At 42.5% G+C, this 20,345-nt stretch overlaps 1 protein-coding gene across 3 annotated transcripts in view; it reads left to right on the forward strand.

Moving 5' to 3' along the window:
• armc9 (armadillo repeat containing 9) overlaps positions 1–20,345 on the forward strand; it is a 66,460-nt gene that overhangs the window by 41,696 nt on the left and 4,419 nt on the right. For all 3 annotated transcript variants that reach the window (XR_013933323.1, XM_080431138.1, XM_080431139.1), the window contains 3 exons: positions 3,020–3,192; positions 4,332–4,419; positions 13,473–13,663. Coding sequence is in view for 2 of the 3 variants with exons in the window: in XM_080431138.1 (XP_080287264.1) it covers positions 3,020–3,192; positions 4,332–4,419; positions 13,473–13,663 (452 nt within the window). In the remaining variant the exon portion in view is untranslated. The remainder of the gene's footprint in view (positions 1–3,019; positions 3,193–4,331; positions 4,420–13,472; positions 13,664–20,345) is intronic.

Raw genomic sequence — 20,345 nt, forward strand, 5'->3', positions numbered from 1 at the left:
GCCACTGCCATTTTACCCCACTGGCTCACCTTGCCAGTGAGGAGCCCCCACCGGGAGAACGCAGCGCCTCTGCAGGTGCCGCCCCAACCCGTAGGAGTACGTGCAGCGACCAAGATCTCCCTCCCTGCCCGGCTTCCCTCCCCCGAACACGGCCAACTTTGGTATAGTTGTATAATATTGCAACAATAATCCCAATAATCTCAATGCACACCTGGACTTGTGTCACGACCCATTAATGTGCCTCGGCACACAGTTTGGGAGCCGCTAGCGGCTAAAAGACAATAAAATTAGACCCCCCTCAAGTGACATGTTGTTGTGGAAGTCGTAGAGTAACTTTACCTGCTGCAGCTAAACAGGTGGCCGGTGTTCATTTACCAAACTAGATAAACTAGCATGCTTCCTTTTAGTGTATCCTTACGTTGCCCTACTGTACTAGTTTTCTTGAAGACGTGCGAGCATTCTATCGATCCACCTCGACTTAGTGAGACAATGAGGGGTAAGCAGTTTATGACAAAGCAACCTACTTTGATTGTGTGCCAGGACAGTAAAAAAAACAAGTGCATTACGAGCATTTCTCCTTTTGACACATAAGTGTTTGCTCTTCTTCTCAGCGACTATAGCTTGGAGACAAAAGAGGCTATACGTGTCTGTCTGCAGATGAGGAAACTGTGACACTATATACATTATAGGACACCAAATGACAACAAAGTGTTGGCACTTGTCTGCTAGGGCTAGTGGCTAGAGTGACAGTGATATAAGCGTAAAGTGACAGGACTGATTGATTTGTGTCCATGAATGGCCAGGTGTCCAATTGAAGTGTTCTTTGGCGTAACACCAGAACAATGACCGTATGGACACTGGCTCTGACATGGAGACTGTAATCATACCATCAGGTGTTTTCTATTCCTCAATAAGACCGTAGGGTGCGGTTATATTGCACTGATTATTCTGTTGACACAGTATTGATACCAGTGTATTCTGTTGATGTCAACGACACTGATGTGTGTGTACAGTATGTGTTTCTGCATAGTGCAGGATACTGCACTATGCAGTATCCTGCTGTCGTATACTGTTGTTTATGGCTGATGGTGTTTTTGTGATGCCGTTTCTTCTTTTTGAGTCCTAAGCTATTGTGTCGCTACTCTTACTGTAGCTTATCTTACTTACCGGTAGTTTACTGTGTTTCTGTATTGTAACTGCTGTGCTGTCTCTGGCTACTGAATTTGCCCTGCAGGATCGATAAACGTCTATCTATCTGTCTACAGAATCTTGACTAAGGTATCATTCATTGTTAACCCTCTGGCGTCTCACATTTTGTTATATAATGCAATTTGAATGGGTCATGGGTGTCCTGGCCGAGGTTTAAATGGTGCATTTTTATAAAATGGTGAATTTTTATATAGCGCCTTTATCCAAGGCGCTTTACAATGTGCATTTCATTCACCCATTTACACACATTCATACACTGGCGGAGGAAACCATGCAAGGTACCAACCTTCTCATCGGGAGCAATTAGGGCTTCAGTGTCTTGCTCAAGGACACTTCGGCACTAACTCTGGGTGAGCCCTGAGCCAACAACTGTGCCGTTGTTCTGGAAGAGAGCTAAATGTATATATATACAGTATAATACAACCCTCGCGCCTGATGCAGAACATGAAGCAACCTCGCCTCTGGTGAGCGTGACCACGTAATCCACAGCCCTCTGAACGAGGTCACCCTGCACGGCTGCCCTGGAAACCAGACAAAAGGCCTCGCCGGGCGGGCGGGCAGGATGTGTCACTACACGTCCCACTAGTGCCCTGGGAGCTCAGGTTCACCCCTGCATTGTCCCACCTGTATCCCCCCCTCTCTCTCTTTCTCTCCCTGCCACTGGGGCTATTGTTTTCAGTCTCCTGAGTACTTAAGTATGTTTCCCAGGAGTTATTGCAGAGTCCTTTAAACGCCCCCTGCAGGTGTGTCGGAGAAGAACACGTAGAGTTTGGGCTACAATTATCGATTGTTTTTGATTGGGTCCTTGAAATCCCTCTGTGGGAACGTGTGAACCTCATGAGCCCTGCAGAGTTTGAGGCAATACAGTACCCCGGTGGTACTCAAAGTAGGGTCGAGTGGGACCCCCAGGGGTCCTTGAGGGGGCTTCAGCTGGTCCCCAGCAAAATCTTATATTCAAATTGGCTTTAAAATGTGTCCGGTCGGCCGGCGGACCACGTAGTCACGCTCATGTCACTATGACTCAGCCATAACCATAATGAGATGAGTTCCCAATGCTGCTACGCCCAAATTTGGAGTGTGTTGTCTAACCTTGATGTGTCGTCATGGCATCAGGCGCAAACAAATCAGTCAGCTCCATATATGGGCACAAAAGGGGGCATGCCCATATATGGGCATATACTGATGACATCACCAATCTCCATATATGGCCATAAAAGGTAGCCTGGTAAACACCCCCTCCCTCCGGAAATCTCATGCATTGCATTGCATTTGGTTTCAGGAAGGAGGGTCTGGGATTGCTCACAGAGTAAAGCTGCCCGAACCGCTGCGCATACGAACCAATCAGCGGCTGCTAGGGGCGGGATCATCCAATCACCTGCCTAGTAGATTGAAAAAATGAAACTCCGTCTGTCATCGATTCTGCGCCCGAAGTCTCAGATGCAAGTACGCTGTGAAACAAAATGTGTGTCGCAAGCTTCTTCCATTTGACGGAGTGAGGTTACATAAAAGGGGCAAGGACTGACAGATACAGAGATGCGGTTGTCCAGAGCCACAGATACGACAGCTATGCCCATATATGGTCATGTGCATTCATGGGACCGACCAACTCCAAACTCGGCGCATGCGCATATCCAGTTGTCCAGAACCGCCACTCCAATTATTGGGAATAACCCCTTGAGATGAACCATCTTGTTTTCAAGGGGGCCCCCAGATTATTTGGGGGTCCTGGACATGAAAAAGTTTGAGAACTGCTGCAGTACCCCCAATGATCAATGTTGATGTTTGTGTTTACATGTGTACCTGTGTGCAGGGACTTCCGGGCGGCGGGGGGTCAGGAAGGTGATGGTGGCAGAGACAGAGAGCACCCGCCGAGCAGACAGAGGAGTGAAGACAGCCTGCCTCCGTCACGGTACGGCTCGCGGCCCCCGACGCGCTCTGGCAGCCGACCCAGCAGCACTGCCAGCTCCCTGCATCACAGCATCAGTGGGTGACCCCCAGAATCCCTGTGTGTGTGTGTGTGTGTGTGTGTGTGTGTGTGTGTGTGTGTGTGTGTGTGTGTGTGTGTGTGTGTGTGTGTGTGTGTGTGTGTGTGTGTGTGTGTGTGTGTGTGTGTGTGTGTGTGTGTGTGTGTGTGTGTGTGTGTGTGTGTGTGTGTGTGTGTGTGTGTGTGTGTGTGTGTGTGTGTGTGTGTGTGTGTGTGTCCGTCCAAAAATAGCAGATATACAAAAAGATTTGTAACTCAAATATTTGCTTCTGGGGGTCCCCGGAATCAAATATTTTACAAATGTTTGGTTTAAAAAATATATATTCAAATATCTATATCTGCTATTTTTGAATAGCCCAAATAAATCTTGAAATGACAAAATGACAGATCCGTTCCCAGTCCCTGTGTGTCCGTGCGCTTGCCATGTCCATACTATGTGTTTTTGGGGCGTGATGCCTATATAACCTGCACTGTGCCGAACAGTCTGCCACATATTTGTGGCACAGTTTATTTTCCCTTTAGCCTGTTATTGTTTATTAGGCTTTATATCTTGGTCTTTCGTCTTTCTTTGATGTTAAGTCCAAAGAAAGCACTGCCAGACGCTTCTGCAAAAACATTCAGAAGAACAAGTTGGTTGAGACTTGAGAGAGATGACAGCGATGTTGGAATATCAATATCTGCTTTGGTCCATATTTTGTCAGGATTATTCCTGGAATGAAGACGTGTTGAAAATGAAGTGCCCGGCAGACTTCATACCTCATGTCGTTGATTTTACATTCTTTTGTACTTTATTGCCTTATTTTACCATCATTGTATGGTCTAGATTAATCACAGAGATTAACAAGGTGATCAAGGTGGTTGATGTATTGGGCTGTAACGGAAGTCTAAAGGAGGGCCGTGGTTGGTCAAATCATATGTCTGTCACGCATATTTCTTATTATATTATGGGGTAATCCTCAACTACTTTGTCAATAGATGTGTCCCAGATGTTTGATATCTACCTACAGTAACTGTCTGGCTACTGCAACACTGTACAGTGTGTGATATGAATTTCCCAATCTGTCTGTCTGTCTGTGTGTCTTTCTGTCTGTCTGTATGTGCATATATCTCTCTCTCTCTTTCACACACGCGCACACAGTGTCAGAGTGTGGCCGGGCGTCCCAGGACTCGGAGCTGGACAGACCGTATGAGGGGACAGTCAGAGGAGACAATGGAGACACTGTCAGGTAAACTCAACATCCCAGCATGCACCAGCAGCACACACACATACCTGAACCGCATCCACATGCGCAGTTCTACATAAGATATGTACATAAGAGTATCTTCTGCTAGAAGATATTCTGTGTGACACATACACACTGAGTAAGTACCCATCATTGCTAATATATCTCTGTCTCTGTCGGGTGGAAATGTCCAAAACAGTTACTTTTCAGGATTCAAATTCAAAAGTAGCTTTGCGTTTCGGGCTTGTAGATCTGCTAATTTTGATGCTTTTCGATGATCTTATTATCATACCATCAAAGGAATCAACACAGGTGAGGACTGACACATACAGCTATTCCCAAAAATCACACAAAATGATTGAGGTGTTTTCTCTTACTCGCTGTGATGGTAAATGCACTCAATGATACAGCAGATTAAAATAAATGCAAAAACATTATTATTAAATAAACGTAGTACTGTGACAGACAAGAAACAAACCTCTGTGGTACTGGCATGGCGCCCGGGGGGCTGGCATGCATCCATGCCCACATATACTGTACTGTAGGTCCACGCTATGCTAGCGGACTTGCTGACATATAGTGGGACATTCCTACCATGCACTGACGCGGTACTGGAATGTATAGACAAGTGGTTCCCAAACGATGAGTCGAGACCCATTTGTGAGTAAATATCCCCTTTGTTTCCTAAATTGTTGTATTATTATTTTCAAAAGATTAAAAAATATATATATATATTTCTTAGAATTAAAAAAAAGTTTTCAAAAGAATTTCAGAAATGTTCCTAAAAGATTTTATTTTCCAGGAATAAAAAAAAAATGTTGTGCTTAATTAATCATGTATTTTGGTGTCGAGCTGAAAATACCAGTGGTTCCCAAAAGAGAAATTTGATGCCTCCCTGGGACCCAAACTAGTGAAAATAGCTGATATACAAGCTTACAACACGTCACAATGTGAAAATTTAAACTTGTCTACGACCCACAAATGGGTCCCGAACCTGTCTTTGGAAAAACACTGATGTAGACAGTCTGAGAGCAGTGTCACAATCTTATCTGTCCACTCCTCATGTCTCCTGTCTGTCCCTCTAAACCCTCTCTGTGGCTTTATCTCAGCCCTAGCTGACCTCAGCACAAACTACAAGCGCTGAGAGGTAGGGAGGAAACCGAGGGGGGGCGGTGGGGGGGTGGTGGGGGGTACGGAGACAAAGAGAGCAGGTTCAATTTGGCACCAGGAGCACTGAGGGAGCGTAAACATGAAAGCTGTTTTGAACAGGGAACCATGGCTAGTAAAAAAACGACATGAGTCGCCAGCATCCAAGAACACTTTGGGAGGTGTGTGTGTGTGCGTGTGTGTGTGTTTGCGCATGTGTACGCACGTGTTAATACTATACTTGTGAGGGCCACCAATGTCACTACCACAAGTATAATTAGAGAAAGACACATTGTTAAATACACACCGAAAATAGTACATCTACAAGCATGTAGATCTGCTATGTTCAGCTTTGAGGGTTAAAAGAAATGCCAAAAGAAACGTGTAAAAACAGCATTCATGAAATTGCCTTCACCATCATGTTGATGTCCTCACAAGTATTGTAATACAAGCGTCTGTGTGTGTGTGTGTGTGTGTGTGTGTGTGTGTGTGTGGTCGGCGGTGCGCGGTGGGATTCCTCAGCGATGCGATGGGTGACTCAGCACCCTCCTCTCCCCTCTGTGACATGCGTTTAAACGAACTGCCACCACAAAGGGGTCCTTTCAATCCCCCGGCTCTCTCTCCCTCTCCTCCCCTCTTTCTCCTACTCCTCCTCCTCCTCTTCTTTCTCCCCCTTCTTCTTCCTCCTCCTCCCCAAATCCCAGAGGAGCTTGACTCCTCCTGAAATGGTCCCCAGACTGTAATGAGTCCCCAGGAAAGCACAGCCAAGTCCCCCCTGGATCACAGTTGGTTCTTTAACAAACACTCTTCTGGCTCGCTCTGACATTGGGTTGCCTCAGTTCACCCCGGGTGTGTTTAGACTAGAGCAGTTAGTTCTCAAACTTTTTCGTGCCAAGGACCCCCCCCCCCCCACAAATTGATATATTCGGCCACAGACCCCTCCATCTGAAAATGTCCCCGAGTTGAGTTGAGTTTAGTTTAGTTTAAAAGCAACAGATTACAAATCGTACTGTTTAACACAGTTTGAGGATATAAAATACTATAAAGTATTATTTCCATTTTGGTCCTCACATCAGTGTTTATTTCGTCGACTAAAACTATGACGAAAAATGTTCGTCGACTACCTTTTTTCACTGACGAATACTAAATAAATACTAAATAAAAACTAAGCTATGATGACTAAAACTAAGACTAAATATATTGACAATTTCGTCAATAAAAACTAGACTAAAATGTTAGGGAGGGACCAGTGGAGAAGAGATCCAGTAGAACTAAGACAAGTCATTTTATGTTTGGTTGCGCTTGTGTGCTGCGCTCTGAAAATAGCAGATCTACAACTCACAACGCGTCGCGCTGCGACGCGTTGTAGGCTTGTAGATCGGCTATTTTCAGCATTCAACCAAGTGTAAAATCAGCCATTACGACGCCATCAAGGCACCGCCAAAATACATTTTAGTCGACTAAATCAACTGTAAATTTAGTCGACTATAATCTTATGTTATTTAGTCGACTGAAACTAGACAAAAACTAAAACATTTCAGATGACTAAAATGTGACTAAAACTAACTGGAATTTTATTCAAACGACTATGACTAAAGCTAAATCATAATTTGCTGTCAAAATCAACACTGCCTCACACAAACAACAAAAGCCTTTGGCATCACATTTGACATCACACTTAACACATTGGGTGCCAGAGGTTTATTAAAATATTATACGTTGAGTGCCTGCATTTCTTCCATCCACTTGCGTTATACGTTTCGTGCTGCAGAAGCCCCGACGCGGAAGTGCATGTAAACAAAGCGTGCGTGCGAGACGGCGGAGGGTCCCGACTAACGCCTGGAACAATAATATTTCCAACGCGATCCTCCATTGCAGCGTGATCGCCGATCGGAAACGGCTCGTTTCCACCACATTAAAAAGAAATGGAGATATTAAGCTTTTAGTCAAGGAGATAACATTGAAAACGCCGACCGGAAGGATTTTTGACATGGAGCCTCATCCAGCCTCTTCTTCTCAGAAACTCCTTGGGTGATGTCAAAGTTTCGTTTTAGCGCCCCACGTGGGCCACTCGTATAAAAATAGAATTGGGTCAAAAACGGTCCGGACCGTTTTCGGCACTTCTCGTTTGGACCCTCAAAAACGGTCCGGACCGTTTTTGGCATTCAATGTGTTAAAATAGTTTTTTTTTATTTTTTACGCATCTGTGAGGTGGAAACCTCATATGTCCAAATTCAAAAATAGCAGATCGACAAGCTCAAAACGCTTCACTTTGCGCCGTGTTTCGAGCTTGTGGATCTGCTGTGTTTGATGCTTTTGTGAGACGCTGTAGTATTTACGAAAAAACACAAAAAGTTGAACATGGAGATGAGAGGTTTCTGCCCGACAGCAACGAAAACAACCCTTAATAAAATACACTATCTAAATCACACAGTGTTTTTGCCAGGAAGGAGAGAGGCTGGCAGGGTGAGGTCAGTCATATCCATTCAGGTCACGTCCCACGTTTGGCAAATATGGAAACAGGTGTTTTTTCTATTTTTTTGGTCCAACAATTCAATTCAAAGGAGCTTTATTTGCATGAGAAAACAGACCCCTTTACATTGCCAAAGCAAGTGTCAAAACATAATAAAAACAATTTAAGAAAAAAAATTCTGCAGGGCTATAAAGCTTTTTGAAACAAGCAGTCACTTTTGGGACAATTAGCAGCATTTTCCCCAAAACCATTAAAAATGTTTAAACGGTAACAGCTCCGTTTATATTTGCAGTAGGTCTGTGTAAGAGATCCACTTGGTGCAGATAGTGCAGGAAAACACAATGGTTAGTAGTCCTTAGGGTGGTTGTTATTCCATCGGCTAACCTTCTTTTATCGCAACCGTTCACAAATCTTGCTGCTGTTTACCCGTGTTTACTTAAACCCATGTCGACAGAGGAGACTGACTTCCTTTTACCGGCAGCTCTTGGCCTCATACTCATTCAATGACACATCTTCACACCTACCAAGTGGTGTTTTTTGTTGTTTGTTTTTGTTTTTCATTGGGGCTTCAAAGTGCCCAAGCGACACAAGATTGTAGCCTAGTGAACTTGTCACTTGTATGGAGTTGTTTACTTGTTTAACCCGTTAAGACCTGAGGTCGATTTTACAAATGTCCTCTAAATGCTAACATTTTTTTTTTAACTTATGTTGCTATATCAGTGGTTCTCAAACTTTTTCATGTCAAGGCTGCGGACCCCAATCTCAAAATATTTTGATCCAGGGACCCCCAGAAGCAAAGATTTGAGTTACAAATGTTCGCTGTTTAAAAAATATATATTCAAAGATTTGCACAAATTTTGACGATTTTTCTAAAATAGCAGATCTACAAGCTCATAGCGCGGCACTCGTGCCACGCTATGAGCTTGTATATCTGCTATTTGTGAATAGCCAAAGAAATCTAAAATGACAAGGATGCTTTCCCGGTCTTCATGGGTTAAAACACCAGACTCGGCCCTTGTCGTTCAGCCCTATTCAGCGGTGTTGTCAAGCCCTCCTATAACTCAAGTGAAGTAGCGACCAGTAAAACATTTCACTTGGCAGCGCAAACATGACCCATAGCGCTAGGACACAAACACAGAGACAACGCAATGATTAGAGTCTCAAGGCCCATGACACATGTCTGGCTCCCACGCCAATCCCCATTTTGGTAGAGTCTTAGACTACCGATTGCTGATGGAAATATAAAAAGTTTGAAAAACTTCGATTTTATTAAAGTTTCAAGGTACAAAAGTATCAATGTAATGTACAATTAATGCATGATGATCGTACTTTCTTTTTTTTTCTTTTTCAACCCACCCACCAATCACCTAATAATTTTGTCATAATTAAAGTAAAAAACAAACAAAAAACCAAAAAATCTTTAACTTTTTTTGTTTTTGTGCCTATAATGACATACCCAAGATAGAAACACCAGGTTGGAAGTGGTTAAAATTTGGGACACTTGAAGGGATAATTCACTTTCAAACATGTTTGGGGTCATTTTAATGTCTACTCTGGCTTTTGTGAGCACCCCGGACAGTTTTTAAGTTGCTTGATTCAGTATTTACAGTAGATATTTGATCAGACACGCCCCCTTCCTATAGAAACCCATTGTAACTTCAAACTCCATTTTAACCGCGATTCATCGAAAACACCCGTCCTTGATTCTGGTGACTGATATTGTCCTTCTAATACGTGAGGGGGCCGTGGTTTTTCCAATTACTTTTTTCATTTCTTTTATTTCATTTATTTATTTTTATTGGTGGCTTGTCTAATAAAATACATATCAAATATCGTAGATGTTAAAAAGCGAAATCTTCCTTTATTTGCTGATACCAGTGTCGTCAAGATAGTCAAATAATGGCTCATTGTAGCAGTAACTTATCAGGACCTACTGTATGCAATCAGTGTTCACAGTCATGTAGCTGCATATTGTGACTTCAACAAGTCAACATTACAGTATCAACTTGAGACAAACAGCGGTCAAGTGCAACGGTAGAAGGGCTGTTTGTAGTTGGAAGGCATCAGAAACGATTAGGATTTGTGTTTCTCAATTTAAAAGAATGTAACATATCTGAAGTGCCATGGCAGTCAGTTTTACACTACCCTGTCTCAAGTGGCATACCAAAAAAAAAAGCTTTTCGGCCTGGGCCCGTAGCATGACGGTCCAGGCACCCTAGGCTGCAATGCCAGCCTGACAGCGTGTCGCAGGTTCGACTCCCGTTCCCGACGACCTTTGCTGCGTGTCACCCACCCCCCATCTCTTTCCCCATTTCCTGTCAGCCTACTTTCCCTATCCATCTCTAAAAATAAAGGCATAAAAAGCCCCAAAGAAATCTTAAAAAAAAAAAAAAAAAGATTTTCTAGTCTTGAATACGTTGGATCAGTGCGGATTAGGGCTGAAACTATCAATTATTTTCTCAGCAGTTATTCGATTGATGACTTTTTTTTATTAATTGATTAATCGATTCACACTTTTTTTGTTGTAAATTTTTTTTATATTTCAATTAATCGATTACCACTTAACACATTGGGTGCCAGAGGTTTATTAAAATATTATACGTTGAGTGCCAGCATTTCTTCCATCCACTTGCGTTATACATTTCGTGCTGTGAGAAGCCCCGACGCGGAAATGCATGTAAACAAAAGCGTGCGTGCGAGACGGCGGAGGGTCCCGACTAACGCCTGGAACAATAATATTTCCAACGCGACCCTCCATTGCAGCGTGATCGCCGATCGAAAACGGCTCGTTTCCACCACATTAAAAAGAAATGGAGATATTAAGCTTTTAATCAAGGAGATAACATTGAAAACGCCGACCGGAAGGATTTTTGACATGGAGCCTCATCCAGCCTCTTCTTCTCAGAAACTGCTTGGGTGATGTCAAAGTTTCGTTTTAGCGCCCCACGTGGCCCACATGTATAAAAATAGAATTGGGTCAAAAACGGTCCGGACCGTTTTCGGCACTTCTCGTTTGGACCCTCAAAAACGGTCCGGACCGTTTTTGGCATTCAATGTGTTAAGCTTTATTTTATATTTGTTGCACAATGGTGCGTTGCACAAATAGTGAAAATAGCAGATTTACATGCTCACAAGCAATTATTGTCTGCCTATAATGACATGCCCAAAATAGGGATAGATCATCAATAGGTGACTTTATTAAATAATTAAATCGATCAGTTTGATTAACTGTTGCACCCCAAGTGGGGATATGGAAGACCCAAGACATGTCGTATAGAATTGCTCTGTGGGAAGTGGGTCACTTCCTCCAGCCCGATAAGGGCATTGGCAGAATGTGTTCTTGGGAGTTTGGGATTGGTGGCCGAGGGACCTTGTCCTCCTCCCCACAATCCAACACAATCCAGTCCCCCCCCCCCCCTAGAACTGCTAAGTCTGCAGTTTTTGTAATGTCTTTTTATACATCCTGTTTTAGGCATCGTGCTCACGACGACCGATACCTAATATTCATTCATATTTTTATAAATATCCATGTTCTAATAACTGGATATGCCTGCCATAGGCTTTAGGGAATACTGGGTGACTGGGAAGTATTGATGACATGCGTGTGCGTCTGGGTATTGTGTCCCCAGAAATGGACCATATCAGCTGAAAACGAGTGAGCCGGCTGCTATCAAATGTTGGGTCTGAGAAGTCCGTTCAAGGTTAATGTAATCTCCTTACACACAGAAAAATAAAGGTGCCAGGCAGCCAACTGGAACCCAAACTGGTTCTTCTGTGATGCTATGCTGTTGATAGAATAACTATTTAATCATTATTTTAATGTTTCTATAAAGAACCCTTCTTAAGCACTTAAACCCTATATATATACTTCATTGAACAGTGTCCCCAAGGGGTCTGTACTAGGCCCGCTCCTTTTTTCCCCTCTACCCCAAATCTCGAGATCTGCTAGTTTCAGCGAATGTTCGCCTATTAACACATCCACCGCCAGAGGTTAATCTCATAATGTACTCACCAGTGCCAAGGTGTTTTTGTTGTTTTTTTCATGTCGCCATAGATCTTGTTAAAATCCTTAAGATTGAGCCGTGAACGGTCTGTTTACATCCGCGAGATCTCCTTGTATCTCCCAGTGAAAACCACGTGTCAAACGGGGCATCCATGTTTGAGTTAGAGCGGATTACGTTAAACAGTGAAATGCGAGGAGAAAAAACTACAGGAAGAGAATTGAGTTTCAGTTTCGTCTGTAGAATGGGAGCGGGCGTGATCGTCGAAACCGGATCCCAAATAATTCTATTTCCTGTCATCAAACCGGAAACGGAAGTGGATCAAAAAAATTCCGAAAGTGCACCCGGACCGCGCATGCGCGAAAAGACCGCAGCCCGTAGGACTACGGGCTCGGCGCTTAACCGTTGGATTTAACGGCCCGTAGAACTACGGGCCCGGCGGTAAAGGTGTTAAGACATGGTTTAAGTGGTTAAAGGTGCCCCCAAATAACCATTTGTCGCTCCTCAAAGAACTTGGACGAAGAAAAGATTCTCTTGAACCATATGAGGAACATGAACCCTTCTATTCTGCTGTTATCTTTTCAAATGAGAGTGGGAAGTCCAGTCTCCCAGGGGAGCTGAGATGGAGACGGTGTACAGGAGATGAACTGACAGAATTCTATCCTATAGTCCAGCCAGGCTGCATGGATCCAGAGATAATAATCCTGTTTCAGGCAGTGATTTCCTCTCTCTGGGTTGTAAGCCATACAGAACCGGCTATCTGTAATCAAATGAGACTTGGAACAACAAAAAAGTAACCAAAATAAGTGTTGACAAATATGACCATACCTGAATCAAAAAGCATGTTTCTGTTATTAATCAATTTAATTTGGAATTAATATAAAAAAATAATCAATAAAAAAAAAGAAAATGCAATAACATTTGGATAATCATCAGAATCATGGGTTTCACTGACCTGGGATGCAGACAGAGTCAGAATATTTTTGGCTTTTTATACGACACAGTGGTGACGTTTTGAAATGTTTACACCAGCCAATCCAACCTTGTGGGTCCACTGATGTGTGAGGATATTGCAAGTTGGGCCCCCAAATAATTTGCAAAACGCTAAGATTGATAATTGATTATATAAAAATAATAATAATGATGTAAAGAAAAAAATTATTATCATGGTATTTATTTTTCTTGTTCTGATCCAGAAAAGGTTGTTAACCACTGGTCTGCAACTCTAAAGTAAACTAATCAGAGCTCATAAATGCTTGAGCTCTACAAACACTTCCTGTGGTCACTTTAAATGCCCCGATGAAGTGGAATTGGAGACCATTGCATTGTGATTTGTGCGGCTTCGTTCACAAACTGCACGCAGTATGACTTACTGTCGACCCACTTACTATTGAAAAAAAAAATAATAATCTTCTTCTTTCTGTCCTCATTAATAGTCAAGAGTCCTTTGCAAGCCGTCCAAAGATTCCACGATCGCCGGAGCCCGACGACGCAGCAGTGGAGCAGAACGGCGGACAGAGCAGCAGCGCTCGGAGGGGTCGATGCCCGCCACTCGCCCCGCAGTTCTCACACAGTGAGCCGCAGCACACCAGCCGGCCCACCTCAGTTAACTCTACCAGAGGACAAAGTGAGTCTAAAAATTTACTCTACCGGAGGACAAAGTGAGTCTAAAAATGTACTCTACCAGAGGACAAAGTGAGTCTAAAAATGTACTCTACCAGAGGACAAAGTGAGTCTAAAAATGTACTCTACCAGAGGACAACGTGAGTCTAAAAATTAACTCTACCAGAGGACAAAGTGAGTCTAAAAATTTACTCTACCAGTGGACAAAGTGAGTCAAAAAATTTACTGTACCAGACGACCATATTTTAACTTGAAACTTGAAAACTTGAAAAAAATTGTTTTCGTAAATTAAAGATCATACTACAGCGTCACACAAAAGTATATATATAAAAAAAAAGAAAAAGTTTTCCACCCGACAGAGACGAAAAGTAATAGTCTCTTTATGCTGCAAGGGCTGTGTACATGTAACAAGCTACCCAAATATTTAAAGGATCTACACCATGAATTTAAAAAAAATATTTGATATTTAATATCATATGGTCCTCTTGGGCAGGGGGGGGGCTACTGAGCAATTCTGTCTGTTAATAAAAAAATATATTAAAAACAATTATTAAAAAAAAAAAAAAAAAGGGAAATTTCTGCATAAAAAGAAGCATCTAAGAAAAATACAAAATCGAAAAAAAACCACTTTGAACATTTTTGAACAATTCCACCAAGTGTTTGAGGTGCCTGTTTCACCCACTTCCGGGGGGCGGAGCCAAAATCCGAGCCCGAAGTATTTGTTCGTAGACCCCCACTTAGGGGGGGTAGAAAAAGTTTCGGAGCGATTCGGGCACTTTTCATTTAACATTGGGTTTGCCATCATTAATGTTTGTGACATCATAAACATTTCCATTCTGAGATCGCCTGTTCAGACACGCCCATTCTGGAAATCCATGAAATGAGAAGGAATGACTGCATTTTTTTTTTTTTTTAAATTTTCATGGTGTAGACCCTTTAAGTAACAAGCTACCCAAATATTTAAGTAACATAACTACCCTAAGTTGCTAGATTTAAAAAAGGAAAAAAGGAAAAGTTTAACTTCCACATGCTACTGGAAATTGGTGTTAAGCTATTATCCCCTATTGTAACTCCACTACTCTACTGGAAGTAGGTCATTTTAGCATCTTTTTTTTTAAGACCACAACCGCAACTACATCCTGGCAAATTTTGGCTGTGTTTATCTACTCACTTAGCCACTTTGGCGGATAGTCAGAAGTAACCAGGATTTGGCTCATGGCTGGCGATAATCCTTTAAAAAGCAGATTGCCAAACACGATTTAGAAGCAGTTTTATATTCTACAACCGTAGTAGTCTATTGAAACCTGCTCAAGTGGATTGTGAATTTTGAGATCGCCTGCTGCTTTGGCCAGCAGACGACAACAAAAGCCAGTTCACTGCCCTGCATCTGTAGTATTGTCTCGTTTCTGTCAGGCCGCTTTTCACCCCCGTTTCTATCTTTGTCTGGCATGTTTCTTGTTTTCTGGCTACGATTCATTCCAATTTCTCTCTTTCACCCCAATGGAATATCAGTTGACGTTCAGCTAAAGCAAAATGTACTGGCGCTGCTTGTACACCTGTGTCTGCCAGCCCTGCCAACCCCATGGGACAGCAGCGTTGTTCAGTAGTAGTAAGGTCCAAATAATAAAGCACTGGATCAAATTTCCTCTGAATTTAAGGTAAAAATTAATGCCCTACTTGATCATACAACAGCATCACACAAAAGTAGTAGATCTACAAGCTGATAATTTGAACCCTGAACAGTAACAGTTTGGACATAATGAGGTTTCCACAGAGACGTAAAGTAATAGCCTCTATATGTCTGCTGGGGCTGTGCACACGTAACAAGGACTTTAGTCCAAGCGATGTTCGGCTGAAGTGAAATGTACTGGCTCTACTAGTACACCTGTGTCTGCCAGCCCTGCCAACCCCATGAGACAGCAGTGTTGTTCAGTAGTATTAACCCATTCAATCCGAACACACATTAAATGTCTTCTAAATCTAACAGGTTTCTGAAAAACGTATGTTTCTATATCAGTGGTGCTCAAACGTTTTCATGTCAAGGCCGCCGACCCCCATCTCAAAATGTTTAGTTCCAGGGACCCCCGAAGCAAAGATTTGAGTTACAAATAATATAGATTTGAGTTACAAATAATATACATATTTTCAAAGATTTGCACAAATTGTCATGATTTTTCAAAGAAATAGCAGATATACAAGCTCATAGCGCGACACTCGGTGCCACGCTATGAGCTTGTATATCTGCTATTTTTGAATAGCCAAAGTATACAATAATGGTTATAGCTAAAATGACAACGATGCGTTCCCGGATTGAATGGGTTAAGGTCCAAATAAAGCCCTGGATCAGATTTCCTCTGAATATAATTGTATAATAATTATTATGTAATATGCATGTCTGTTTACCTTTTGTTTGTTTTGAAGTTCACCTGAAGTTCACCTCAGGGAACTGCACCTACTACCCCATTATACCATTCTCTCTGTCTGTCTGTCTCTCTTTTGCTCTCTCTCTCTCTCTCTCACACACACACAAACACAACCTATCTGTGGTCCCCTGTTCCTTACCAAACCTTCAGCCCTCGTTGCCAGAATGGTGCAGTCTTTTGTGCGTGGAAACAAGAGCACTGGTAACATAAAGGACAGTATCATTGTCTAATAATGATTAATAATGTTGTCTAGCAGGTTCCAACATCATTCACTTGTTTTGGGGAACAAATGCCGGACTAGTTTCGCCCTGCGGCGGTCCTAGCTTGTATGGCGCCCTGGCCCTTAAAGCGTGATGATGCACAACCAGGTTTCTTGACTTTCATATCGCTGCACCCGATACTTAGAACTACCTAGAAATCATCCCATTGAATGGGCTGTTATCACCCTTATCATCGCATAGCTATGGTCCCAGTAGGTCTCTACTGGTCTACCAGGAGGCTCTGGTAGGCTGTTATCAGCCATTCTATGGGTGATTCAATGTTACCTCATGTGCTGTCAGGGGACGGAGTCACAATGAAATACAGTACGAAGCCCCATTCCAGCACCTGCCTCGGCGGCGTACCTCGCTAATCATTAGATTTTCAGCCACAACCTCCTGGGATCGAATCACGATGGAGGCGCGCCGTCAGAAGCCACAAGACAGCCAATCACAGCGCGTCTTTTCTGGGACTTGGACAGGTCACGTGACAGCACATGCGTTAAGGCTGATAACGGCCTACCAGAGCCTCCTGGTAGGCCAGTAGGGACCTACTGGACCATAGATGATAACCGTGATAACCACACATAGTTTATACTTTTTGAAATATTTAACATTTATAATGGACATCAATAGGACTGTGTTCGCACTAAAACCCAGATATTACATACTGTAGATGTCAATGCAAGCAGAGATGCAAACATTATTGTTTGCATTGTGGCGTTTGGGGGCGAATACGAATACCGGTAGTCCATCTACACGCATCGCCACATGAGCATTTGCACCTTGTTACCAGAAAGGTGCTGTTCCTTACCAACATTTGTACTTTGTTACGAGAAAGGTGTTGTTCCTTACCAACATTTGTACTTTGTTACGAGAAAGGTGTTGTTCCTTACCAACATTTGTACTTTGTTACGAGAAAGGTGTTGTTCCTTACCAACATTTGTACTTTGTTACGAGAAAGGTGCTGTTCCTTACCAACATTTGTACTTTGTTACGAGAAAGGTGCTGTTCCTTACCAACATTTGTACTTTGTTACGAGAAAGGTGTTGTTCCTTACCAACATTTGTACTTTGTTACGAGAAAGGTGTTGTTCCTTACCAACATTTGTACTTTGTTACGAGAAAGGTGCTGTTCCTTACCAACATTTGTACTTTGTTACGAGAAAGGTGCTGTTCCTTACCAACATTTGTACTTTGTTACGAGAAAGGTGTTGTTCCTTACCAACATTTGCACCTTGTTACCAGAAAGGTGCTGTCCCTTACCAGGAAGTCTTTTGTACTGGAAAGATAAGCAGTGGTATCTGTTAAAATAAGTATCAAATGCATTCATGTAACATGACTCACTTGTTTTGGGTTACCAAATACTGGGATTTTACAGAACATAATGCAGAAAAATATGCTTGGGGTCATTTAGAATTGATTCGATTTGTGTGTTGTTGTTTTTATAGTTATAATTATTACATTCCTAGTAAAGGTTACTGATAACCACATTTGTATGAAAACAAACATCTACAGATAGGCCAAGAGGGAATCCCTCCCTTTGGCCAGAGGAGATATTAGGCTTTTTTTTTTTTTCATCATCATTTGAAGATTTGCTGCTCCATTCACTTCTTGTTTAACTTATTACTGAAAAAGGCTGTATCTCGGCTCCTGAGCACTTTTTTTTTGTACTATGTATTTTTCAATGTTATTATGTTATTTTCAAAAGGCAGACAATTAATGTCAACAAGGTCCAATGACCTCGTTGACATTTGTGAAACCACACAGTGCAACCCTCAGTGATTAGCACCCACCAGGGGATCGATTATACTGCAATTATTTTTTTATTTCATTGGCACTGAATGAGTTAATGGGTTAACACTTAACAGTAGATGTCAGTCTGTAGTATGCATCCCTCACTGGACTCGCAGCTTTTCTTTGATTGTTAATGGTAACATCTTACATCTGGAACTTGTGAGTGCTGCTGGCTAGATGGTTCGATTGCGCAGCCCGGTCCCCTTATCATCATCTGCTCTCGCTCTCTCTCCATCATCATCTGCTCTCGCTCTCTCTCCATGAGTCTTAATTGCATTTGATGGGTTATTACCTCCGGCCGCTCTGCCAGCCTGACCTGACTGGAAAGCCTGTTATGTTATGTTATGAGGCCTAATGGCTGCCTGAAGCCCCTGCATCCTGCTGGTTTTTTATTTTATTTACCCGCCTGGCGTCTTTACAGTTTTAAGATGCAGTCATAGTGATCACAGGAAGTTGTGTCATAGCGCAGTGGTTGTCAAGGACCTCCAAATTGATATGTATTTGGCCGCAGACCCCTATCTGAGAATAGTTTATGCCAGGGAGGGACCCCCAGAAGAGAAGATTTGTATAAAATAAAATAAAAACTTTTATTTTTTTCAAAACATTTGAAGAGATTCTTTTGAAGATTTTTCAATTTAGCAAAATGCCCCAAAATTTAGATGACTATGGCGTGGAAATAATTATGAAAACATGCCATTTGTGTTAACCCATTTAGACCTGCTGCCACCTATACGTTGTTATACCTCTGAATCCGGGAGCCACCTCTGTGTCTCATTAGTTGTTGCTATGCATATACCAACATCATTTTGTATTTCATATGTTTTCAGAAAACTTAGGTTAGATTTTAGAAGGCGTTTTTAGAATCGGCCTCAGGTCTCAATGGGTTAATATCATCTGTCTGTCTTTTATACAGCTGAATGGAAATGATTCTAACGATAATGAAGAAGTATGATTAGCTCAAATAATTGCGTCAACTCCTACGATTCCATGTGCTTGTCAGGGTGGGGCGTCCCCAGTTCAAATATGATTATTTTGGGGCGTCCCCTGTTCAAATATGATTATTTTCGGGGCGTTGCACCTTGAAAAGGTTGAGAGCCACTGGCCTATAAGGCATATCGTTGTTGTTGTTGGCCAGAAACCTCTTATCTCCTTGAAATGAAAAAGGTGGAGAATCACTGCTCTACCACCCTCAGTGGTCCCTGTTCTGTTTTGGTTAAATACATCCACGCTGAATCCTCAGAGAAGGAGGAGGGGTCTGTGAAGTCAACTACTCGACCACCCACCCAGAAGCTAAGAGAAGAGAGATGGTGGAATGCTGGTGTGATGACAGCGGGTGTTATCCATCCACCTCCCTCTGGGCTCTGTGTGTCTTCTGACGATGACAGATCCCATTGTGATCTGTTCACCTGAGCGTCTGGAAGAATGCTGGAGTAATAATGACTGGAGGGGGGTTGTCGTCGCTGTGTCCCATATTGGTTAGAATCAGAATCAACTTTATTGTCACATCACAGGTTTACAGGTGTAAAACAGTGGGTGCAAGCTCCATCGTTTTTTGTTATTTCCATCAGAGAAAGAGAAGAAGAAGAAGGGAGAGGCAAGGGGAAGAGGGGGAGAGAGATCAATAAAAACAAACAAATTATCTACATATTTACACATAGTACCGTATATCTATCCGGTGCGGTAAGTACCGGAGGTAAGACATAAAGGTACGTGTGAGCATAGGAGCAGATATACACTGTACATGATATGATATGGACGTTAGTTAAGGTGCGAGAAAAACAAAACCAAAAAAAGCGCGTTGTACATGGGATTAAAGGAGTAGTTCACCCAAAAAAATACTTATTTTCTATCAATTACACACCCCATGAAGCCTTGAGTTCATGGAGATTTTTTAGTTTTTCTCGCATTCCTAAGCCAATAATTTGATGACCGACGGAGTCTCCTATTGACTGATGACCTGGGCATCAAATTATTGGCTCAGGGATGAGACAAAAACTAAAAAATCTACATGAATTCAAGGCTTCATGGGGTATGTAATTGATTGAAAATAAGTAATTTTTTGTGTGAACTACTCCTTTAAGGTGCAAAGTGTCCGCATAGTCCACATAAGGTAACTGACACAGGTTATGACGATGAGGAGATGTGATGACGCAAATGATGGCTTAGTTGTTTTTGGTTTCCTCTCTTTACGGTGGTGCGGCTCAGCCCGG

Source organism: Gymnoscopelus braueri (genome assembly GCF_963280865.1).
Source record: "Gymnoscopelus braueri genome assembly, chromosome: 6".
Classification (NCBI taxonomy): domain Eukaryota; kingdom Metazoa; phylum Chordata; class Actinopteri; order Myctophiformes; family Myctophidae; genus Gymnoscopelus; species Gymnoscopelus braueri.